Here is a 26319-nt window from a genome sequence, read left to right as displayed (position 1 = left end):
GCAGGCTCCTATCAATAATGGAGAATCCACTGGATCCACTAAACAGTATCATCTCCAGACAGAGGAGCAGCTTCAGCGAGAGACTGCTGTCACTGTCCTGCTCCACTGACAGACTGAGGAGATCGTTCCTCCCCCACACTATGCGACTCTTCAATTCCACCCGGGGGGTAAACATTAACATTATTCAAAGTTTTTGACTGTCTGTATACCTGCATTGTTTTCACTCTTTAATTTAATATTTTCTTTATCAGTATGCTGCTGCTGGAGTATGTGAATTTCCCCTTGGGATTAATAAAGTATCTATCTATCTATCTATCTATCTATCTATCTATCTATCTATCTATCTATCTATCTATCTATCTATCTATCTATCTATCTATCTATCTATCTATCTACTGCATTCAGAGGTACCAAAGTGTATAGCTTCATTTTTATGAATCACACACTAAAACAAGAAGGGAAAGTAAACAGGTGGATCAATAATAGCAAATGATAACAATTTTAATTATATATATTTTGTTACACTAATTTTTATGTTTAATATAATACATCATTCTACTCTGAAGTGATTGCATATTTTTCTGTGATACATGTTCTATATTTATGATTTCACTACCAAAGCCATCCTCAAGAGAGAACATGGTGTAACATAATATTTGAACATTTTTAGAATGTTCTTTAAAATTTTTCATATGCTTCAAATATTCATTTGTTTTTATTTTGAAATACTTTATTAAGCCTGAGGGGAAACTGTCTTATCACATGACCTTTGGAGGTCAGAGTGCAGGGTTAGCCATTGTACAGTGTTAGGGCAATCAAGGGTCCAACGGAGTAGGCAAGCTAACTGACATAAACTCTTCCAGTCATTATTTTGAAAATGAAGTGGTAAACACAACTGATAAAAAAAAACAAGCAATAAATTAGTTGTATGATTCTCTAACAACTGAAATCAGATACATTGTTATGCAGTGGTCTAGTTGGTGAATTCAGTTTCTTCGGGTTTCTGTTGCACTGTTCTATTTTTTGTTGATTTTTCTTTTGGTTGATAAAGAACCCTACATAGGTCCTGTATGAGTGTGTGAGAGGATGTGTCATGGCATGGACATGCACCTTATTTAAGCTTGGTTTCTGCCTTGAACCAGTGCTGCCAGAATTGGCTTCATAAATCATGCAATGCTGTTAGGCCTCCTGAAATTATTAGAACAAAACCACTACTTACCATGGTGGTTGGGAAAAGGAACTGCTACATTTTATCATGGATGACAGTAGATGCTGCTAAGTAAGACAATGCTTTGTAGGATAAAAGAATTCTAATATGGGGCATGGGAGATGAAATTACTTAAAAAGGCTGTTTAGTATACACAGTAATTACTGTTAGCTATGTATTTTATAGTCTAGTCATATAAAACTGCATCAATCCCTAGCTGCCTGAAGCTAGCTACAGGGCCGTCTTAACGCATGGGGATGCTGGGCAGTTGCCCAGGGGCCCCATGAGCATAGGGTCCTCATGCTGTATGGTTTACCAATTGAGTATCATTTATATGTTGAAATTTGTGTGGTTTTCAAGGCTCATGATATATTGTTCAAAATTTGTGTTGAATAATCTTTGCTGTACAGTATGTTTTTTAATGTTTAAATGCTGATTTTGTTGGAAGTACCAATACAATAAATATGTTTAATTTTACCGACCATTTACATTTTTATTCTTGTGACTGGTTGTGTAGGTAGGGGCCCCAGTGCACTGCTTTCTAACTGCACAGACTGATATCCCTGAAGCTTAGTTGACTTGATGTTAAACTTTAATGATTAAGTGTTTCCTTAATTTTTTTTGTGCAATGTATAAAGCTGGCTTGTTCCTGGCAGGTGACATCAGATGCTATGCTGATTGACCCTGAGGATAGAGCTCCTATTGCTAAGCATGAGGTTTGCTGTTAAGAAATATCCCTTTTGTCTGAGCTGTTATCTGTTGACTTTTCAGCTTATATTTAAAAGGGGGTAACAAACCTTTTTGGCTTCCCTGACTTGTCTACCTGCCAGGTCACTTATTACAATATAAAACAGTATAACATTCTCAAATCTGCTTAATCTCATCAAGGTCATGGGGTCAGGTGCAATCAAGTCCAAGGTTGAACAGTGAACAAGTCCACTACAAGGCCCATTGATGCACAGCTAACAGCCACATGGGGACAGTTCTGATTACAATTAACCTAACCTACATGTCCTTCTTGATGTGCATGGAAAACCCACAAAAGACATAAGGACAGCAGATAAGCAAAAGACAATTAATGTGTCAAACCATCCACTAGACCATGAAGCATCTAAGCTAACCACAGTTCCTTTGAAATGTCAACTTTTAAATGTATTATTACATAAATGAATCGTGTAACTAACAGAAAGTCAGTGACCCATGTTTTCAGACCTCCCCATGCTAACCCCACAAAAACCATCAGATTGCATCAAGCCCTCTTATTATTTACAAGTGGTCAAGATGAGAATAAAAAAATAAAAATTTCCTATTACTTGGAGCATATATGAAATTATATGATAACAAGTGAATCCAGTATTAACACATAGAAATAAATACCCAAGGCTTTAAAGAGGAAATGTGTTTTTTAATAAAGTGCTGCAGTATTATTTGATTATTTTATCATTTACTTTAACAAATCCTTGATTTTTCTGCCATTAATAGCTGTCACCATAATAATTCTTTGCATTTATAAAGCACTTTTCTCACTACTCAAAGCGCTCAGCAATTGCAGGTTAAGGGCCTTGCTTAAGGGCCCAACAGAGCAGAGTCCCGTTTTGGCATTTTACAGGATTCGAACCAGCAACCTTCCAGTTGCCGGTGCAGAGCCCTAGCCTCAGAGCCACCATGTTAGATGAATATGAGAGTTTTACTAAAGACTACTGCCGAACATAAGGAGGTGCAATTAATTATACTTACCTAGGAGTCTAATTCCTAGAAGAACATTAAAAATTAATGTAGGGTTAACAGAATGAAATTAATAACACTACAAACCTTCAGTAGTACTAATTCAGGCTACAGTGGTGGGTCTGCAAAAATCAGGATGAGTAAACACTGGTTGTCATTTTTATAAGGCCACATTTCTCAATGAACAGTAGACACTTCATCATAAACAGGAAAGGGTTTTCACAGCTTCACTCTACCTAATTTCAAAATGCTGTGTACTGACCTCAGCCTCCAAGTGAACAGCAACTACCCAGTGATGATTTTTATCTAAACTTGACGTTCAGGTCCAATAGCTCTGCTCTTGTAACGCATAAAACATGAGGTGGCAGAGAAAGTAGTTTAAGTATAAAGTCAAAGATCTGGCCACATCACATAACTGAAACTTCAGTCATATAAAGATGGCTTAATAATGTGCTTTTTAAAAAAAGTACTGTTCTTTTTTCGGCTTTCTTTTTAATCTAGGCCTGAATGTTAATAACCATATTGGTATTGCCAAGAAGAAATCCAAAGAATTTAAACTTATAGTATCCAATATAAAGAAAATTAGACAGTGAAGTGGTGTTGCAGCCAATGGTGATAGGTACCACCAAGATAGATGCCAAGAAGAAAGGAAACAAAAACAGGTGCAGAACACCTACTGACTGCAATTGTGCTCTTTTCACTAATCAAAGTACAAGTTTCAAAGCACATTATGTTAACTTTATTGAATTTCTGTTGTCAGTTATCTATTTGTAGGGTCTACATATTTTTCAAATGGTGATTTTAATTTAATTCATTCCAAGTATTTGGTGTACTCTGTCTTTTGTTATACAAATACAGTAAGGAAAGTATTTTTTTGTAAGCAGTCAATTTTCTGTATTTATTTTACCAATCTTGTTTATTCCAGTTAATGATATTGCATGCTGCTACCTTCTTTGAGATTTTCTGGACAAAGTATTTATTAATACACCCTTCACATTCAGTGATTGACTTTAGAGAAAAATGTTACCAGAAGTGAGATTTAACAGAGAATTTTAAGACTAGGTTAGTGGCTTTGAAAAAATAAATAAATAAATAAACACACATGACAAAACTGTAAATCCCTTTAGTATAAAAATCCATAAACTATCATCCTTATATAAAAAGAGCACAAATACATAAAAACCTGTTTAAACAAAAAGTATAAAAAGAACATAACCAAGAGTCTGGTGGTTATTTTACATTTAGAGTCTTAGGCTTCATTCCCTCTGGATAGACTGTCCCACTACACACAGTTCAGGTTGAGAGGCGGACCGATTAGCCATCCGGAGTTCAGACAGGTGTTGAGCATCCCATGGTTCCTCATCATTTGCTAAGCTCTCCATTGACCTGTAGGAGGAGAGGACACAAAGGCGGATTAAAGATAAGAAGCTTTATTAATGGAATTGGGGCAAGTTAACTGTGGAAATGCCAGCAGCAGGTAACCACTCACTCATTAGATGGCTGCAATTAGTCCTTAAGTAAAGAAGTGCATTTAGTAAGCAAATATTTTGCATCACATTGGAAACAGATAAACAATTATTTGATATAAAATACAGTTTATATATTGTGACGGATGGCCGGGGCCCATGCCTGGCCGGGACACCCCTTCACCACATCTGCCAGTGGGACAAGGGTGGGAAGCCCAGTATCTCCCCCTGGACGCTAGATGGCAGCCTCCCTGGGTTGCAGCGGTGCCTCGGACTCCCAGAGGGCTTCATGTTAAAGTCAAAGTCAAAGTGAACTTTATTGTCATCTCAACCATATACAAGTATACAGATAGACGAAACAGCGAACCTAAGGGTCCACAGTGTAACAACATGACGTGCAAATAATAATTTAAAAATAGAATTAAAATTTAAATTAAAATTAAAACACAAACAAGACAAGACATTGCGCAAAGACAAGACAAAGACAAAGAAGTAGCAGCAATATTGATGTGTAAGATATGTAATATAATAAATAAATAATAAATAATAGATATAGATAATACAGAAATTATCAGTGTATGATAATAGTTGTTTAAGACATGTGTAAACAATGACAGGTCAGAATGTTTCACAGCAGAAGGATAACAAGAGTGTCAAAATACTTAAAGGTCAGTAGGAGATTTTCAGCTCTTGTCTCCATGCACACTTGTCTTTGCAGGACAGTGGCTCACATGCATAAAAGTTCTGTTTTTAGAGGTGGTTGAGGCCGTGTGGAAGGTCCCAGGGGGCAGCCTGGTGTTAAGGAGTCTAACAGCTTGGGGGTAAAAATTCTCCTGCAGCCTGGCAGATCTGGTTTTGATGCTGCAGTATCTTCTCTTGGATGGCAGAAGTGTGAAAAGTCCATGTGAGGGGTGTAAGGGGTCCTGCACAATGCTGCAGGCCTTGCGTACACTGTGTTTGTAAAATATGCCCTGTAGTGAAGGGAGAGGCACACCAATAATGTTCTCTGCTGTCTTCACTATCCTTTGCAGGCGCTTGCAGTCGGATATATTGCAGTTGCCATACCAGACAGTGATACAGCTGGTCAGAACACTCTCAATGGTGCCTCTGTAGAACATGGTGAGGATGGAAGGGGGAAGACTTGCTCGCTTCAGTCGCCTCAGGAAGTGTAGTCTCTGCTGGGCTTTCTTGTTTAGTGATGAGGATTTATGTGCACACCGAGGAACTTGGTACTCCTAACAGTCTCCACATCTAAACCGTTGATGCTGAGTGGGATGTGGGCAGGATGTGATTTTCTGAAGTCCACGATTATTTCTTTTGTCTTGTTGACATCGAGAGATAGATTGTTGTCTTCACACCATGCAGACAGCTGTTCCACCTCATCTCTGTATGCTGTTTCATCATCCCTGCTTATCAGTCCCAGCACCGTTGTATCATCCGCAAAACTTGATGATATGGTTGGTGTTGTGCGTGGCTGTGCAGTCATGAGTCAGCAGGGTGAACAGCAGTGGACTAAGCACGCAGCCCTGCGGTGCTCCAGTGCTCAGTGTGATGATGCTGGAAGTGTTGCAGCCCATCTGAACTGACTGGGGCCTCTCTGTCAAGAAGTCCAGGATCCAATTGGAGAGGGTGGTGTTCAGGCCCAACCTGCTCAGTTTTACAACCAGCTTTTGAGGGATGATTGTGCTGAAGGTAGAGCTAAAGTCTATGAATAGCATCATGACATATGTGTCTTTTTTATCCAGATGTGTCAGGGAGAGGTGAAGGGCAGAGCATATGGCATCCTCAGTTGACCTGTTTGAGCGGTATGCAAATTGAGAGGGAGGTTAGTCTTTATGTGTGACATGACTAACCTTTCGAAGCACTTCATAATGATTGGCGTGAGTGCAACTGGTCGGTAGTCATTCAGGCATGTCACTGATGACTTCTTCGGCACTGGTATGATCGTGGTCGACTTGAAGCATGCTAGGACTGACGACTGGCTCAGAGATGTGTTGAAGATGTCTGTGAAGACACCAGCCAGTTGACTGGCACATTCTTTGAGCACACGACCAGGTATGTTGTCAGGTCCTGCAGCCTTGCGTGGATTGACTCTGGATAGAGTCCTCTTCACGTCATTTATGGAAGACAGAGTGCCTGGTCAGTGGAGGGAGGTGTTGCTTTTCTCGCAGGCTCTTTGTTCTGCACCTCAAACTGTGCGAAGAAGTGGTTCAGCTCATCCGGAAGGGAGGCATCATCATGGGGATTGGAGTGCTGTGCAGATCTGTGGGGTTCTGCAGGCACCGCCAGGGGGTGCTACAACAGGAGCTGCTGGCCCCTTTTGGGCACTGGTTTCACCTTACCTGGAAGTGCAGCCAGATGTCAGCAATCAACCACCTGGAGCACTTCTGGGTACCCAATAAAAGGGAGCCAGCGACCACCACTCAGCAGCCAGAGTCGGGTGGAAGGAGGACAAAGCTTGCTGAGGAGGAGTGGTGGTGGAAAAGAGAAGGATAAGTGCTTGTGTGCTTAAGTGCTTGGGACTGTGTTGTGTCTGTGGGTACGGGGAAGGCATAGCCCACAGACAAAGAAAAATAAAAGTTTGTTTATTTTACACGTGCCTCCCGTGTCCAATCTGTGTGGGGTTGGGCACTATACAGCGTTCATTCTTACAATATATTCCATCCCATTCAGGAACACATTTATATAGCTTAACAATATTTATTTATATTTTCTTGTAATGTACTGCTCGATTATTTCTACAGTATTGATTTCAAATTGTTTGTGGAATTCTTGCATGTTCAGAAAAGGAACAAAAAAATGACACTAGAAATAAAGAATCCAAGTCAGTAATACTATTGGCCACCAAATTGTGCTTTAAGTAGTAAAAGTCAACAACACGATCCTAATTACAGTAATATGTAAATAATTAAAGCTACCCAACACTACTGTGTGTAAACATTTAGAATACCAACATTTTGCCACTGACTGACTGAAATGAAGCATCTTCTCCAACATTCACTTAATGTCATTATGTCTTGTGCCTGCCTGTACCTAGTGTGGATTTTGTTGTTAATTGTTGATAAATCAGAAGAGACCCTTTAGTCAATCATACCTGTTTGTTTAGCTAATAGCTAAACTGTCCCAATATCTCATCCAGATGCTTGTTGCTACCTGTTTCTGGGAAGCAGCTTACTAGAAGCCAACCAAGCTGAAGTGTTGTAAGAACTTATCCTCGTTTATACATCTGTCCCCAATGATCCCTGCCAAAGGGCTTCAAACTCCCTCTGGCAGCCCAATTTAATAACAGACAAGGGAATCACCAATTATGATAGCTATGAGTCATGACATTGCTCTATTTTGAGGGATAATTTGTTCTACTATTCTATACCTTATTTCCTAATTAGGGTGGAAGGGGCTGAAGCTTAGTATTTCAGCTTCATTAGGTTTAAAGAAGAAACCAAGAATTGCTGGATGCTTTGATTAAGTATGCATCAATGACAATAAATGAAACAAGGTGAGCCACGTAAGCTGTGTTCCTACAATTTATGTACCATATCTGAAGTAACAAAAAGTAGTAATAAACATGAGCAAGGCAAGAAATTATTTTGGAGCAGGCCTCTACATAAGAGGATGGCCTGACCGATTGTGTTTCCAACACGTGGGTACCGCCTCCAAAAATTTAAAATCAAGTCTTCATGCAGTAAAAGCAAACAGCAGAACTAGCAGAACGTCAGGCCTGGAATTCCATTTATGACACAATGTTGAAAAAGAGGGGCACTGGTTTGGGGCAGTTTCAGTAAAGAGTTTATAAAGAATGATGCAATAATGAACCACTTAATTTATGTTACCATGTGATCATACTAAACCTTCTGTTGTATAACTAAAAAATGAATAGTGTTTCAAATAAATACTAAAATGTAAGAATTCAAATTTTATATCTGTGCTACTTAAATTTGTGAACAGGAAGATTATTCAGGATATTTTTATGTGCACATACTATTTAAAGCTGCTTTTGTAATCACTTTTTTTTCAAAACAGGTTTATCATAAAATACATTTTTCAGGTTTCTGACATTTGCTGTTGCGAGGTTGATGTTTGTATCAGTATATGAAGTATACATTAATTATCTGGATAATAACACCAAATGAAGAGGAATATGTAATGCAAAATCTCCACATGCTATAATTTTCCAAATTTCTCCTGACTTTTTTCATATTTGTCAAACGTTAAGGCTACCTTGATGAAAACCTTTCAACTGAAGATGATTTGTTCTTTCAGAACTTAAGTAAAACATCTTTTATCCTGTTGTTTTCAGGGTGTCTCACATATTTTTGTTATTGCTTATACCTGTGTAGTAATCCAGAATTAGCCATTGAACTGGACTGACTTTAACCGCAGTAATTGGTCATACTTGGAGATGGAATCCATTTTGCTCCTATACGATTCACATATATGTTCTATGTGCTTTCACTGTGTTTGCGACATTTTAGTTGCCATTCTAATTATTATTACTTTGGATAAAAAAACCCAACAAATAACACAAATTTAGTGCTTACTGATGAATCTTGACTGTGAATTTTGTCTAACAAAAACCAGTGGAATATCGTATATCTTGTAATATTACAAGTAGCAATAAGTAAATATTATAAGCACATGATACGGTGGACATTACATTTATTTTATGTATATTAAATGAATATAGAGTATGAATTCATCATAAAAACATAAGTACATGATATGGTGCACATTAAATTTATTTTATATATATTAAATGAATAAAGAATATGAATTAATCATAAAAACCATAGTTTGCTTTCAAAATTTCAAGATACTTATATGGTCTAAGTTCCTATAAACAGTTATTATAAACTCAATCAACACTTATTTGCTTATACTTGCTTTGAAACAAGCCTTGTGGTGATTTACGCAGTGAAAGCCAACAAACAAAATAAAGGTTGAAAACCATAAATATTTTTTTCTTTGTTTTTTGTTAACTTATTGGTGGCTTTAAATTGGTGACTATGTGGCACAGCCTCTTTTGTCTAAGCGCACTGACACAGTAATGATTCATTAACAACTTATTGCTTTAGAGTTCAATCCTCAGCCTGTACTTCCACTTTGCCCCCACATGACTGCAGAATAGTAACAACAAAATAAAAGGAAAGAGCCAGTAAATCATACAAGAAAAATGTACATATCAGCAATACATTACATAAGATAACTTAAAATAAACTCAACACATATTTATAGTAAAATGAATACACCATACAGTCAACTTTGAAATGATGGCTGAAGGAAAAACTCTGAATGAAGACAAAAATAGCAATGTGAAATGGAAATAATTCATAAAGTGTCTAATTATTGAAAGCATAACCTGGTTTGTGCTTTTTGAAAAAAGAAAAAAAAACGAAATTAAAATGTTTTTTGCTATGTAGTACAAGTCCTCCATTTCCAGTTGTGCGAGATTCCTTGGAAGGACCATGCTCCTCTGGTTCCTATCCCGCTCACTGACGTTCCATTCAAGTGATGAGGGGTTGTTATTGTCTGACCCCTAAAACCCTCTGCATGAGGCCACAAATATAGATCAGTGATTTTGGATTATGCTACACACTACCCAGAAGCCAATATAAAAAATACTGCAGGGGAACTGGTTGGGGTCCATCCATAAAGAAATCCTTATGGATCAAGGGACGCCTTTTACCTCACAAACGTTCAGGGAAGTGGCCAAACTACTCCTTATAAAGCATTTAAACACCTCCGTGTACCACCCCCAGATGGACGGCTTAACTGAGCAGTTTAATCAGATGCTCAAACGGATGTTTCCTTAGGTGGTCAGCGAAGACGGGAAAAACTGGGATCACTTACTTCCCCTTGTCTTGTTTGCTTACCGGGAGGTTCCTCAAACCTCCACAGGCTTCTCTCCTTTTGAGTTATTATATGGATGACAACCTCAAGGTCTCCTTGACATATTAAAAGGGGACCAGGAAGAGGAGGCCAATCCCTTCATAAATATTTTAGAATATATTGCCCAATTATGTGATAGATTTGGTAAAATCAGGCCCATACTTAAAGAAAACATGGAACATGCTCAAGCAATGCAGGCTCATTATGTTTGATCAAGAAAGAACTTTACGAGAGTTCTGACCAAGAGACCGGGTGATGGTTCTTGTTCCCACATCCCACTCCAAATTGTTAGCTCATTGGCAGTGACCATATGAAATTAAAGAGAGGAAGGGCTTGGTCGACTGTCTGGTTAAACAACCTAATAGACAACCTGCCAAGAGGATATATCATGTCAATCTCCTGAAACCTTGGAAGGAAAGGGTTCCCCGATCCTTACTCCACTTCAGGCCACTCCTTCAGTGCAGTCAGTTACTTTAAATTTGATACTGATTTAACTCCCGAACAAAGACGAGAGTTTGAAGAAGTGATCTCGTCCATCCCGAGTGTGGTGAACAAGAAGCCCGGAACAACTGCCTTGATTGAGCATGACATTATTACTAACCCTGGTGTCGTCATCGGAGAACGCCCCTATTGCCTCCCAGAAGCCAAACGTGCCGAAGTTGAATTAGAGATCAGAAGAATATTTGGACTTGGAGATGATCAAGGATAGTTATAGTCCTTAGCCTAGTCCCATTGTTCTGGTTTCTAAGCCAGACTGAAGTTTGCAATTTTGCAATGACTTCTGACAGCTCAATCAGATATCTCGGTTTGATGCCTCCCCAATGGCATGCGTGGATGAACTCCTTGAGCGGTTAGGGAGGGCTCAATATTTGACCACTCTTGACATAACCAAAGGGAATTTGCAAATTCCCTTAACATCATTCACAAAGGAAAAGACAGTGTTTAGTACCCCAAGTGGTCACTGGCAGCATACAGTTCAATTCAGCTTGCACGGAGCACCAACAACTTTTTAATGTCTGATGGATAGATTACTATGACCCCACCAGGCCTATAGTGCTTCCTATCTTGATGACATAATCATCTATTCTGACAACTGGGAGAATCATATACAACAAGTGTGTGTGGTTCTTCTGACACTAAATGAAACCGGCCTCACAATTAATATAAAGAAATGTTTCTTTGGGTTAGTTGAGCCCAAATATTTAGGCTATTTGGTGGGCAGAGGTACCATACATCCTCAGTGTTCCAAAGTTGCTGCCATTGTTAACTGGCCCCATCCAAAAACTAAATGGCAAGTACAAGCTTTCTTAGGACTGGATGCTATTGGATACTATTGCCGGTTTGTACCTTGTTTCTCCAAGAAGGCTGCACCTTTAACTGATTTAACAAAGATGTGTCCTCCCAACACAGTGGAATGAGATGAAAAAACAGAGGACGCATTTCATGATTTGAAAAAGGCCCTTACTTCAACACCTATTTTGATAACTTCAAATTTTTCTTTACCTTTTATTTTACAGACTGATGCTTTGGACACAGGCCTGGAGGCTGTGCAGGGCCAAAGTATCAACGGTGTTGAACACCCCGTAATGTACCTGAGTCAGAAATTATTGGGCCGTGAGACAAGGTATGTGGTGGTGGAAAGAGAGGCCCTGGTGATCAAATGGGCTATTAACCAACCGAGGTACTACCTTCTGGGTCGTGAGTTTACCCTGGTGACGGACCATGCACCTCTGCAGTGGATGGCGCTGCATCGAGATTCCAACCAGCGGGTTAACAGGTGGTTTCTAGACCTCCAGCTGTTTAGGTTGAATGGCCGCGGTCTTCTCCATGCCATCACCAATGCTCTGTCTCATGTTTATGACCTCAAAGCTTGGGCCACCTGGGCTTTGGAACTGTCACACGCATGCGCTTTGGGAACAGCTTACAGGCTTAGTTGATGACAATATTAACCTGGGCCACTTGGGGGCAGAGTGCTATAACAGTATCTATTCTTCTTTCCCCTCTGTAGAAAGAAACATTGACGAGCCAACATCCATGACATCACTTCTGGGTGCAGACCAACTATACCCGCCTCTTTCTCCCAAAAACCATTATAGCTGAAGATACCACCATCTTGGGGCAGACTCGATTTTTTTTTGTGCCTTTTGTGCATATTTCAATATACGGAGTTTGCCTTCGGGTGCCCCAGACCCTTTATGAGAATCTTATGTGTTTTGTCTTACAATTTGTCAACAATTTTAATGTGCTGTTGTTTCTTACAGAAATATGGATGTATATTTTCTTCATTCCATGTTCAGTGTTTACTAAAGATGAGAAAGAAGAGGTGGAGAGCACCTTGTAAAGCACCTGCCCAATGACAATGACAGTGGCCTTATAGTAAAATTTAATGGGAGATGCCTCAAATAGTTTCACATGGGCTTCACTATGATGTTTTGTTTATTGTTTCTTTTTGTTTAGGTTTTATTTCTATCATTTGTTTTGTAGTTTTTAATTATGTAATTTTAGTCCCTTCTGTTAATATAATTATCCTCAGTCTATGTTTTGTTTATTATGGTTCTATGGTGTTTGATGGGAGTGGAACATGACCCCTGATTAGATATCTAGACCAGATGCTTTAAGTAGGTTTCAGAGACTAAATAAGCTTTAGGTAGTCACTACATGTTTTCAGTGCCCTTGATTAGCTTTAGATGGGCTCACAGCTCCCTTTTGTTCACTTGGCTATAGGAGTGTTTTGCAGTCCTTTGACCATTTTGATTTGACTTTTTAGGTTCTGAATTTCAACAGCATATTTTGGACTTAGGGGTATGGATTTTGGTTTTTGGGCTTTGATAAATTTAGTTAATTATCTTCTGTTTTTGCTTTTTGTTTCAATTATTAATTATAGATTTACTGAACTCATATTTTCTACTGTACATTTTGTGTACTTTGCTTTTAAATGTCAAATTTTGTATTTTTGTATCGTTTTCTTTGAAAATGTCCATTTTTGTTATTTTTTTAATTTAATACATTAAGTAATGTTTCCTTGCTAGGGTTTTTCATGGTTTTCTCCCTCATTTCAGACAATTACAAAATAATGTACTAATGATTTCTTATTTATTTTAGTCTGAAACATAATTTGTGACCTCCAGTCTTTAGTGTTCTAGGGTGCATTTTAATAGGATTATCTTCCTACAATGTCAATTAAACAGCCCTTTCAGAATTTTAACAATTTAAAGCCATTTATATTTTGAAACCAGTATTACAATTAAGGATAACATTGGTAGGAAAATGAACCCAGGCGGTGTCTCAGTACAAATTCAGATACTCTTCCACCCATACTGTCATTGTGTGATATGATTTTGGATCCTCAAAGGACAACAGTGTTTATTTCTGCTGTTAGGCCAGCTTCCAGCATTGGTAGGAGTGTGGCCCCTGAGGTCAGGACCCATGCTTAATCAACTCAGTGGGATAAAAGGATAGCTATGAGTGCAAATCCTTATCTGATCTACAGATACCAAATCTATGAAATATTCAGAGTTTATTTTTTTGTTTTTTTCTTGTGTGTACTTTTGATTTTGACAATCTAGTTGTCGTGACTACTATTATTGTCTCTCGTATTGGGCTTCACCCAGTTTTGCTCAAATGTTTATCTGCTAGTTCACTGGCAGAACACATACCTACTCATTCTGGGCCAATTTAGATTTACCAAATTACTCTTGGAAATGTGAGGCCCTGACAGACCACTTGAACTGAAAATATAAATGTGGCTATACAAATCTTACTTTTGATGAAGATGAAGCAAATATCCATGTTCCTGAGGATCACTGGAAAAAAATATTATATCTGAATTATAAATTAATATTTTAGTAGATTGACAAAAATGTCATATTAGCTTTGGACTGAGAAGAAACTTTAGATGAGAAACAGATTAAACAGCTGGAATGCAGCAACACAATTCACAGCTATTAGCTTAAAGCCTTTTGGAATAGACTATGTTTAATACTCAGTACACCTTCATATTTGTATATTCCTGGAAAGAAAAGGAAAAGGATACAAAAATGTTCATACATTTTTGGGATCACTTATATAAGTGGTAATTATTCTTATATATGATTAGGAAATTAATTTTATGCTATTATTTTTAACAGACAAGTAAAATACAGAATATGCAAGAATATTTTATTAATTAATGACATCACATTTTAAATATTGTAGGGAGAACCTCTATCATTTATTGGGTGTATTACGTGCTTTTCTTTAAAGGACATTCAAATTGTTGGCTTTTTGGTATAACATCTGGATAATATTTCAGCCTGACAGCATTAAGATAATTAACCCTAAAGAAGATGACCTCTGCTGTTGCCTTAAAGATGGCCAATGGTCTTAATCTGTCTTAATCTAAATGCATACATAGAGCAGGTGCAATTTTTCTGCAATGTTTCCTTCTTCACTGTGGAAACTAAATCAATTATGTACTTATTGCAGTGCTGAACAATTCAAGAGCACTGAATTTTCAAATAAAGAGGGCAGATTCTGTGGAGGATGCAAAGGAAATAAAAAGGGAGCAGAGCTAATGAAGAAAACAACAACTCTTAAAAAGATCTAAATACAAGGGGTCAATGTCTGAGGTTGAAAAGTAGTAAGGAAGAAATCAATGACATGTAGGACTTGCCTGGAGACAATAAGAAGCTTTAACCCTGCTAGGAAAAATGATTATGTTGACTGTATCATAAACACAAAGATATACAACTGAACAATTTTATTATATGCTGTAGTTAGACTAAAGGTGAAAATTTATAAAGACAGAGTTTAATTTGTATTTTTCTAAAGACGATGAGCACAATGACTGGGTTACTTTTCTCTCCTCCACTGTTAGCTGGCCTTAGCTTAATACATGTGTACATATAATTCCAAGCTTTAAAAAAATAATTAAAATAAAAACAGCAAATAGACAGCACTGCCACAGTAATACGGTAGCACAGAGAAAAACACAGATAAGAGGAAAGGACATTAGATGTCTCAAAGCAGGATATTTTTCTTCTTTTTTACGACAGACACAGGAAACATTAGGAAGCAGACATTCCAGGATGGAACCAGAAACCAACGGAAAGGAAATCCTGCCAAGTAAGCTTGAAGTTAAAGGATATCATGTTATTTTCATTCTTATGAGCCATCCTCTTATAAACAGAATCACTCAAAGAAAGTAGGGCCTGTTCTTTTCAGGTGCTCACTAAAGAAGGAACTCTGCCAAGGCTAATTTCTTATAAGAGTCCATGCACCTATTAACTAGAGCTCCAGTTGCTCAAAGACCTGTGAAAAGGTGGTAACTTTTTTTTTTAATCTTTCATACATATATTGTATATTCTTGCATATACTCTACTGCAGTTATTTATGATCATGTTACCCCATTTCTTATATTTCATTATTATCTTCTATTATAAAAATCAAAAATCATGAAAAGGTGAATGGTTCAACTGCTCTTTACCTTGTCAAATATATTAATGTGTGTGCAAGAACTCAGATGTGAGATCAGATATATTGTGAGAATAAGCACATTAATGAGAGGCAGCAGAGCCTCTTGGTCACAAGATGTTTTGATTTTGATGGCATTGTAGATAAACATATGACGTGCTGCGTTGCTATTGTCATTTAAAACATGAATGGAAATCCAGTACATGAATTTTAGTCAATTGCTTTTTTATGTATAATTTATCATCATAGTTGTGGTTGTCATATCCCACTAGTTTTCATTTTTTCCTCACTTATGTTTTAATTATTTGTGAATAATGTGAATAAATTATATATTGTGTATATATTGTTACAACAAGAAGCATTTCTTTGTTACAGGAATTAAAATTACAACTACAATTACAAAAAGTGCCTTTTTTAACTGATATACTAATTATTATGCTGTTTTTTACAAGAGGTGGGAAGAATGTTGACATATATAACAATAACTAGAGTATTAATTACCTTACAATGTAATACATTAATCATATACTGAGGACAAGTGTCAATTTTTCTTAATGTTTTCTTTGTGCCATGTATACATGCAGAAATCTCAGCAGCAGTGCTAACATAAGTGGTATGCCATCTGTGGGAATCTAGAAGCAAAATTTTTATTTTTACCTTTAAAAAAATAAATGGACTGCTGATACATTCCCACAGATTGCACACCACAAATATTTACACTGCTGCAGAGAGTCATACATGAAAAGCTCTGTTCACACTTAATTTGGGTTCTTTTTGCTTTTCACTATGATACAACAAAGATCTGTCCTAACAAGAAACATGTAATTTAAAAACCTTGTCATACATATACATACATATACACTGTATGTATATATATATATATATATATATATATATGCACGGTGGCGCAGTGGGTAGGTTCGCTTCCCTGGCCCTCCCTGTGTGGAGTTTGCATGTTCTCCCTGTGTCTGTGTGAGTTTCTTCTGGGTACTCTGGTTTTCCTCCCAAAGTCCAAAGACATGCAGGTTAGGTGCATTGGCAATCGTAAATTGTCCCTAGTGCGTGCTTGGTGTGTGGGTGTGTGTGTGTGGTGTGTGCGCCCTGCGGTGGGCTGGTGCCCTGCCCGGGGTTTGTTTCCTGCCTTGCGCCTGTGTTGGCTGGGACTGGCTCCAGCTGAACCCCGTGACCCTGTAGTTGGGATATAGCGGGTTTGGATAATGGATGGATTATATATATATATATAGATATATATAGTATATATATATATATATATATTATATATATATATATATATATATATGTAGCATTCGTAGTCTGAGTCACAATCTGATGGTATGGGTGGTTACCTACCAGGCGGATTGTTTGCCAACTTGCAGACCAACCACAAGCATTACTATTATAATAAAAAAAATCTTGGGTCAAGACATGATCTTCTCGGAAGACACTTTTAAGTCCTGCAGGACTACCTACACGTCACTCCCTACTTACAACCAATTTAAAACAAGATCACAGACATCTAACCCCTCAGTTGTTGGAATCCTTTTGGCAAAAAAGAACAATAATAATCTATGTGCAAATTCTCAAAATAGGAAAGTAATAATCAGCCCGGACCAATTGGAATTGAAAACATCGTAGGTCCCATCGGGGTCAGAAATAAAAGGCCTAATAAAGACGTTCAAAAATGTTGGTGCGATACACATGCAGAACAGGTTCAAAATATGAAAGTAGTAAAATTCGAAAGCATCAAAAAAAGATAGTAAAGATCGCATTAGCACAAAGAAACGGAAATTATTACTCAGTGAAATAATGCAACAGCAAAAAGTGATTGAATATATGGACATAGGTGAAGAATTATTATTATTACTAGCAAAATACTCGCGCTTCGCAGCGGAGAAGTAGTGTGTTAAAGAGGTTATGTAAACATATATATATACATAAACATATATACATATATATACATATCTACATATACACATATCTACATATACATATATAGTAATCCCTCGCTATATCGCGCTTGTCAGTTCAAATCCTGGTACTGACATCACTGTGTGACCCTGAGGAAGTCACTTCACCTGCCTGTGCTACAAAAAACAAAAGTAATGTAACAAATTGTACCTCAGATGTTGCAAGTTGCTGGAATAAAGGCATAAGTAAAATAGATAAATATGTATTATACACATAGGAAGTATTAATTTATTTTCAGTCAAGTCATCTGCAGCAAACCTTTATAAATGAGGGTTTCTCATTGTTTTTTCTCATTAAAAGTTTGCACTTTTAGATAGTGCAAACTGTTTCTTCTTCATTGAGGTTTTTCTCTTGGAGAGCTTTTTTCATTTCATTGAAAATTAAAGCAGCAGCTGCCAAAATATGTAGCTCTCTTATTAATTTTTCAACATTGTGTAAAATAACTTTATAAAGTAACATAAAAGGTTTAAATACTGGTTATCCTTTTACACTAAAATATTACTAAAGAGATACAAAAAAAGTAAAATGCATATGTTCTTTTTCTTTAAGGAGATTAAATATTACTGAAGAAAGAAAAAAAAAAACTAAAACAGCCAAATGGGGCCATGCATACAAACTTAAAAGGTTTAAATAAAACAGAAATATACACTTTTATTTTTACTTGCTTAACTTGTGGAGGGTGTATCCTGTCGCAAAGCACTAACTTTTTTGTGAAAGCCCGTTTCAGTCAATAAGTCTTAAAAACAGGTGTAAAGATATGACAATAAGCTACGCAAACCCACCAAGACATGGAATCGTTTAAATCAAGTATCATACATCTTCCTTTCTTAAAGAGAAGTAAAGCAGTACTTATAAGCTTACATATATATATAGATAGATATATAGATAGAGAGACATACAGACAGATAGAGAGAGCGAGAGGATATATATCTATATCTATAAATATGTATATCTATATATATCTATATCTGTATATACAGCTATATATATATATATATATATATATATAATATATATATATATATATTATTTATATATATATATATATATATATATAATATATATAATATATTATATATTAAATATATATCTATATCTATATATACATAAATATATATATTATATAATATATATATATATATATATATATATATATATATATATATATATATATATATATATTATATATATATGTAAATCCCCGCGAAGTACTGCTTTAAAATTTTTATTAAGAAGAAAAGCTTTTTAAATTGAGGGAAAATATCCCAATAGCATTTGTTAAGGATCTGTTTTTTTGTGAAGCAGCCTTAACACAGCTTTTCCGCTGTTTTATAAACGAACGCCATATAAGGTCTTCCTTTTTCCTTGCTTCACCAAGGAAGAAGCCTTTTTATTAAATCCAAGGGTTCTTCGTTTTTTTTTTTTGTTTGTTTATTACAATTGTTATAGTTCTGTTTGTATACGACATTGTCAGTTCAGTACTCAGGTTGTAATATGACCAAGCTGTGCAAGCTTACTCTTAAGAATGCAACGTATAGTTGTACATGAGAAAAGCAATCTTGCCTGAAATCAATGGCAACCTTTTGTAGGTCTATGAAGTTAATTTAAAGTTTAGGTTTACACGGTGCTTTTTTTCTGAAGTACCTGCACTCATGAATATGTCTGTATGCGTCAGTCGCTCAAATCCCCCGCGCTTCGCACCGGCGAAGTGCTGCTTTTTAATTTTTATTAAGAAGAAAAGAAAACCTTTTAAAATTGAGGGAAAAATATACCAATAACAGTTTGTTAAGGATCTGTTTTTTTGTGAAGCTGCCTTCACTCGAGTGATCACTTCGAGCTGACTTGCTGGCTAACCATAAGCGTTACCTGGTAGGTAACCACCCATACAATCAGATTGTGAATCAGACTACGAATGCCGTGAATGTAATTACCCCGATCTACATGCTGTCAAATAAATGAACCACACGCCGTGGCATAAGTTTAGGGGCTTCACCTCTAGCGCTGACGTCCGAGGTTCAATTCCCGTAAGGGAATGAAGTGAGTGGGTGGTTACCTACCAGGTAACGCTTATGGTTGGCCAGCAAGTCAGGTAACATCAGCCACGGTGCCTTCAGTTGTGAGAAGCAGATCATAGAATGGATAAAAATAGTTTACTGTCAAATAATGCAAAGAGTACGTGACACGTCTTTCCCCCTTATTCTTGGCTCATCAGGAGTACACACTCACTGCACTCGCTTACGGTAATCGAACCTCGGATGTCAGCACTAGAGGGGCTTCGCAGCGGTGAAGTATTGCTTTTAAATTTTAATTAAGAAGAAAAGAAAACCTTTTTAAATTAAGTCTTAAAAAGAGGTGTAAAGATATTGACAATAAGCTACGCAAACCCACCAAGACATGCAATCGTTTAAATCAAGGCGCGAGTCGAAAAACACCATCCCATAATATTAGTTAACGATTAACACATTTCTATATGTATTGTAAGCATACAATACAACTCATAATATGTTGTGCTTATTTATCTGGGGTACTGACATTTTTGCGCGTTTAACGGCTGAAATCTAACGTGGTTTGTGCCCTTCAGAATGAAAAGAGTTTGCATTTACCTTTTTAATAAAAGGCGAGCTTTTAAGCCTGAGAAATCACCCCGTAAATGCACACGTTTAATTGCACATGTGTTAATATGTATGCTTACACAGTATTAAAAGACACTCAACAATTACACAGTATTAAAAGACAGTCAACAATTAACGTCATTTACCTTCGTTCCCGCGTTTGACTTGTGCTGTAAATCTCTTCCTCGTTTTCAGTTCACGTGATTACGTAGGAGGCGTAATACGTGATGACGCAATACGTGACTACGCCTCCTCCATTAGAGTATATGGACAAAAAACAGGTTCCAGTTATGACCATTACGCGTAGAATTTCGAAATGAAACCTGCCTAACTTTTGTAAGTAAGCTGTAAGGAATGAGCCTGCCAAATTTCAGCCTTCTACCTACACGGGAAGTTGAGAATTAGTGATGAGTGAGTCAGTCAAACAGGTTCCAGTTATGACCATTACGCGTAGAATTTCAAAATGAAACCTGCCTAACTTTTGTAAGTAAGCTGTAAGGAATGAGCCTGCCAAATTTCAGCCTTCCACCTACACGGGAAGTTGGAGAATTAGTGATGAGTCCGTCAGTCAGTCAGTCAGTCAGTGAGTCAGTGAGGGCTTTGCCTTTTATTAGTATAGATTATTATTATATGACAGAAGTATGTAGATATTGTAAGGCTTTAAAGTTTAAGTCAGAGACTTGTAGATTGTCTAATTCGTGTTTGCCATCAGGGAAACGTAGTGTTTCTTCCCAATGGAAGAGGCATATCCGCGAGAATTAAAAGATTTGTTGCTTGGTGAAAGTGAAATCCACAAACACTATAGACAAAATATCCGAGTCTACAATAATCTTTTCGCGTTTGCATCATTCAATGATCAAAATGTAGATTAGATGTTCTTCCCCATGCACAGTATGTGTGCATTTTTCTTTGCCTGCAAAGCTCAAAAATGGGAATTAGATTAATTGGTGGCTAAATGTGCATGTGTGAGCCACGTCTTAACATCCAAATGCTGTTAGGCTAGGCTCTGTCTTACCATAGCCATAAATTATGTATGCTCAGAAATATAGCCATCAGGGAAAAAAGTAAACCTAAGACAAGTTGGAACAAATGATTACACAAATGAATATTTTTGTATTACAAAAAAGATGCATCTTTCCTGGGATTTTGGCAAACCATGTTTACTCTAACCTTTATGCTACAGTATATATGGAGTAGTGATGACTTTAGACTACTGTATAGTAAAGCACTGCATTTAGATATTGACTTGTGTGCAGTAATAATGTACAGAACCTAATGAATTACGTTATTTATTTGTAGAAAAATAAAATAAAATAACATTGTATCTTTGCATAACAATGACTAAGTGCTCAGAATATTCAAGCAAAATTTACTGATCAACAGTACCACATTAAATATTAAACTTAACAGCTTTAAGTTTTGAATGAAGACCTGATAATGAAAGGTAACTAAATGCATACAAATTTGCCACTCATGTGATAGACATAACATTCATTTGTATGAAATGAAGGAAGCAGAGTAATTCTGACAAAAACATCAATTCCTTTTGAATAGATTTTATTACAGACAGTGAAATATAGTTTTTCTTCTGTGCCTCATAAGTTTAAAAAAAAAAATCAATCAAGTTTGTCATGAAGTAGTGGTTAAATTCAGTAAACAAATGTTACCTTCACATTAAACACATCTATGCAGCTGCTCAGCTGATCTTAATGGAAATTCATTATTCACATTTATTTCTTTAATAATTCAATACAAGACTTTTGACAGATGAAGAGAACCTCATCTACAGCAATTGTGCATTTTTTGCTGTTTCTGAAAAAAACAGAAAGAAGTACTGTTCCCTTTAAAATAAAATAAAAGAATTTGTTACTCACCCTTGAGTGCTGATGGTTGGCTCACTACCTGAGGTGATTGAAGAAGCAGAGTACTGGGGTAGTTTGAGCTGTACAACAGGCCTGCGATCAGAGTAGCTGCGTCGGATGAAAGGCTGGGGGCTTTGCGTGACTGTTCCTAGAGTATTTCTGTTGCGAGCTTGATCTCCCCATGGTCTGGGCAGAATACTAGTGTTGGGGATGGACCAGGCTTGTGAGGCTTGGGTAGGAGGTTGGGCCTGAAACATAGACGACGTCACAGGGCAAAAGATGGAGTGAGCATTACCAATAACACGTGAAGTGTCTTCCCCCTAAATCCTTTATATTTCGAGCTTGATAAACTTTTTTGCATGAAGCCCTTGGGGAGGTAGGGGGTGATGGGGTTTTGCAGAAGGAAGATGGGTTGACTTCTCTTCTCATGGTAGGTGGGCTTGCAGATTTAGTCTTCACAGCTCCCCTGGTTACTTAACTGGGATGGAGTATGAGGTAATTTCCTTTGCTGTGGGGGACTAGGTAGTTTTCTGGTTGTAGGTGGGCTGGGTAGTTTTCGACTCATAGGAGGACTAGCTGAAGATGAAGCTGGTTGACGATGAATCACTGGAGGACTAGGAAGCTTTCGTTGTACAGCTGTAGGGCTCAAAGGAGTAGAAGAGTGCTTTTGTTGGGCTAGTGAAGATTGAATAATGTTGTCTGGTGGGCCTCTAGGTGGTCTGGGTAATTTTTCAGTAGCAGCAGTACTGATGTTGTCTTGATAAATCAAGGGTTTTTCACTACCAGAGAAGGGAGTGTCTTCTTCCTTTTTGTTGGAAGGTTCTGATGAGTCAGGAACATTAGTAGGAGATTCAGTAGAATGCCTCAAGTGAATAATCTTCCTTGCTTGTCTATAGAGAGAGGCCGTTTCTTCATTTTCAGTCTCAGGCTCAGTATCACCCTGAGAATCTAAAGAACTGCGCCTTGAACTTGAATCCTGGTTCATACACTTCTGTGGAGAAATTTTTACAGAACCTCTACAAAGAGTTCCCTTACTTGGAAGAACGTTGACAGAGGTAAGGGAGGCCCTCAGCCTGTCTGAGAAAGTTGCCTTTTGTTGATTGAGAAGGTTTCTTCTAGTGGTACAGTTGCTTAAGGATGATGGAGAACCATCTGTAGTCTTCTGTAGCTCTTCAGAAACTTGAAATGAATTGTCCATCAACACTTCTGGTGGAGGCGGAGGAAAGCTATCAAAGTCCACATCATCTGCCTTGCTATCTGTTCTCATGGTTACTAGTTTATTGTTGTTTTCTGTTCTATTGATTGAAGAGAATTCATGGCAGCCCACGGAAGGAAAAACAAGAACCCCACATTTTCGTATTCCCTTTAGAGGAGCAAGAGGTTTTAAAGGAATTAAGTTATTACCCATTTCCTTTCCCTGACTAAAAGTATCAATTAGTTTTTTCACAGACTGTCTGCCATGTTGAGAAGCCACTGGAATTGGTGGAGTGGCCCTTAAAAGGTCCCTTGCTTGGCTTCTTTTCTTTTCTCTTCTCTTGCTCAGTCATTTCTTTTGACCCTGCCTTTTGAAGGATGGGCTTGTCTTGACTAGGTAGTATACTAAAGTTTTTGGCTAGAGAGGATCGAAGACGGTTATTAGCAGTTGTATTTAAGAGAGTCTGCTCTCTTCCCATCTTTGGTTTAGTCAACTTTACATGTTCTGTTTTACCCTCTGACATTTTTTCTAATCGACGACTCAGATCTTTCTGTGTTCTCTGGAGTTCAAGGAGGGTGGGATCCTCCTCCTGACTACGTAGAGATTCAGCTGATCTTGTGCGCCTCTGTTTTGTTGCCTTTGATTTTTTCCCTGTTGTTGAAGCTGACGCTGTTTGTGGCCTTCTTGTTTTTTCCTCTTCTTCCTCCTCTTCTTTCCACTGTGTGGTATATCTACTTCCCATGACACTTCTACTGCTAAGATTCTGTTCTGGAAGGAAACGTATTCGGCCACTGATGGCATGTTTCATTTTTAGCGTCATCTCTACGTTTTCAGGGTTCTCTATCCATTTTTGGGCTGGTCGAGATAAAAAGCTTGGACTAGCTGGTGTGGAATGAGAGCATTCTTTTATATTTTTCTCATCCAGCCCATCTTCATCATCTAAATCATCTTCATAATTATCATCATCCTCATCCATTGAAGCCATACTAAACAGAGATTCTGTTTCTACACTAGCAGTATGGCCATTAGAGTCCAAGGAGTTTAAAGAAACACTACTGTGGATTTTCTTTCCTTTTGGTGGTTTGATTTTTGTAAAGATAAGCTGCCTGCTTCTTGAGTTGTCTCAGATGAATTCAGCTTTGCAGACTCACAACTGTTTCTGTGCTGTGTTGGTTTCTCTGAACCGCCCAAAGACTCACTCTCCACTCCAATGCCACTATCTTCAGAGTAGAGTGCCATGTCTTCAGGCCCTGGTTTTCGGATTGCTGATGTATCAATCCACACCAAGACTTTACACAATCGATCTTCCAGCATACGCTTTACTCTCAGCTTTTCAGCCATCAGGTCAGATGCGGATTCAAAATAGTCAGTTATGTCTGCTAGAGCAGAATCAGAGACTTCCCCAACAGCTTTGCCCACAGACTGCATTCGTTGAATTGTATACTGTAGCAGCTGCTGAAGCAGATCAGGAGGAGGATGCTTTTGTTGGGTGGCCCATTTTTCAATAGGCCAAGACAAGTGTTCACCATATTCTTTGAGCAGCTTCTCTCCGTCACCAGTGATCTCCTCCAGTACTTGGTTTAGCTGTTCATAACATAAGGCCAAGAAGCTGACCATCTGCTGAAGCTGAAAATGGGTACGAGCTGCTTGGTCCAGCAAGTCCAACAAGGTCTCATATTTAGATATACTAGGATTTAAGTAGGCATAGGCAGACTGGTGAGCCTTAACCAAGAGTTCGGGGAAGTCCACTTTCTGCTCATGAACAGATGACCTCTCTTTGCCCTTCTTGCCAGTTCTGCCAGATTTTACTTTCTTTTGTTTTCTACAAACTTTTTTTGCATTCTTCTCATCACATGATTCCACTGCTTGTGTTTCATATTTTATTTTATCCTCTTCCTTCTCCTGGGTCATATTAATATTAATTTCTTGTACACCAACCTTATTTGTACAAACCTGCTCCAAAGAACCCCTGACGGCAGACAGTGGTTTGCATTCTGACCCATCAAAAGATAAATTAGACTGACTAGGATGGCTTACCCCTTCAACCAGTGAACATCCACTCTTTCTCTGCCATGTTTCACTGTCTGTTTCACTGTGGCTAGATGAAGCACCTCCATCTTCAGACTGAGTTCCTGTCAAGCTGTCGCTCCTGTCAGTTTGATGGTTTAATGTTTTTTTCCTTTTCGAAATGATCCAAAACTGTTTTTGGTAATATTTTGTAGTTTACTGCTGTGCGATGGTGTACATCCCATTTCAGTTTGCTTTGTTTAACAGATATCCAGCAAGGCAGAGGTTAGAATCGTCTAAAGCTAACAAACAGGCAATTAAAGTTGATAGGAGTACACTGCTTAGCCATCAGCTGTCCTTGTCATTTTCAAGTGTTCCATTTCTTTTATGCATTTAATAGAAAGTCCTTGACACACAGTTTAAAGGTGCTGCTTGTTTGGTGCGATAATCTACACTGAAGACAAAAGAATATCTAATCAGTCCCTGTTTGCTCTGTTTTCTTGCAGGAGCTCCTGCGGCAATCCGTCTCACCTTTCTTGGATCTTGCTGCAGAAAGGATTAAAAGAGCTTTACTTTCTTTCTTCTGCATTTGCAGATGTCACACTTAAGGCCAGGAAAATACAACACACACACATATACTGTGCACACAGATTCATCAAGGAAGTTAAGATCTTAAGTATGTCAAGATAATCAGCTGCATCTTAATCGGGTAGCTTTTTATAGGTACTGTACTTGAGGTTTACCAAAGCTTGATACAAACAGAATGAAATGACATTTTGTACAAAAAAAGATTTCATCGTGGATAGAAACTCTCAATTATTCCTACAGGAGTTCAATAGAGCTTGAAGTATGTCAAGTTTTTAATTTAGTAAAGCTGGAATCTATTTATTTTGGGAAAAATTTCCATTGCCTTCCAAAACAAATTTTAAAACTTGCTGAG

The 26319-nt window shown here is 37.6% G+C and overlaps 1 protein-coding gene across 1 annotated transcript; it reads right to left on the bottom strand.

Moving 5' to 3' along the window:
- Positions 1-4039: 4039 nt before the first annotated feature.
- LOC114649355 (photoreceptor cilium actin regulator-like) lies at positions 4040-25967 on the bottom strand. Its single transcript, XM_051924708.1, is given in 5 exon segments — positions 4040-4318; positions 22190-22490; positions 22637-23657; positions 23659-24440; positions 24443-25967. Coding segments are annotated over 5 exon segments (3075 nt in total). The 5' UTR covers positions 25284-25967; the 3' UTR covers positions 4040-4188.
- Between the last annotated feature and the right edge of the window lie 352 nt (positions 25968-26319).

The sequence above is a fragment of the Erpetoichthys calabaricus genome, chromosome 3, assembly GCF_900747795.2.
Source record: "Erpetoichthys calabaricus chromosome 3, fErpCal1.3, whole genome shotgun sequence".
Classification (NCBI taxonomy): domain Eukaryota; kingdom Metazoa; phylum Chordata; class Cladistia; order Polypteriformes; family Polypteridae; genus Erpetoichthys; species Erpetoichthys calabaricus.
Note: the sequence above shows the minus strand (reverse complement) of the source record. Positions and strands in the feature narration are given on the sequence as shown.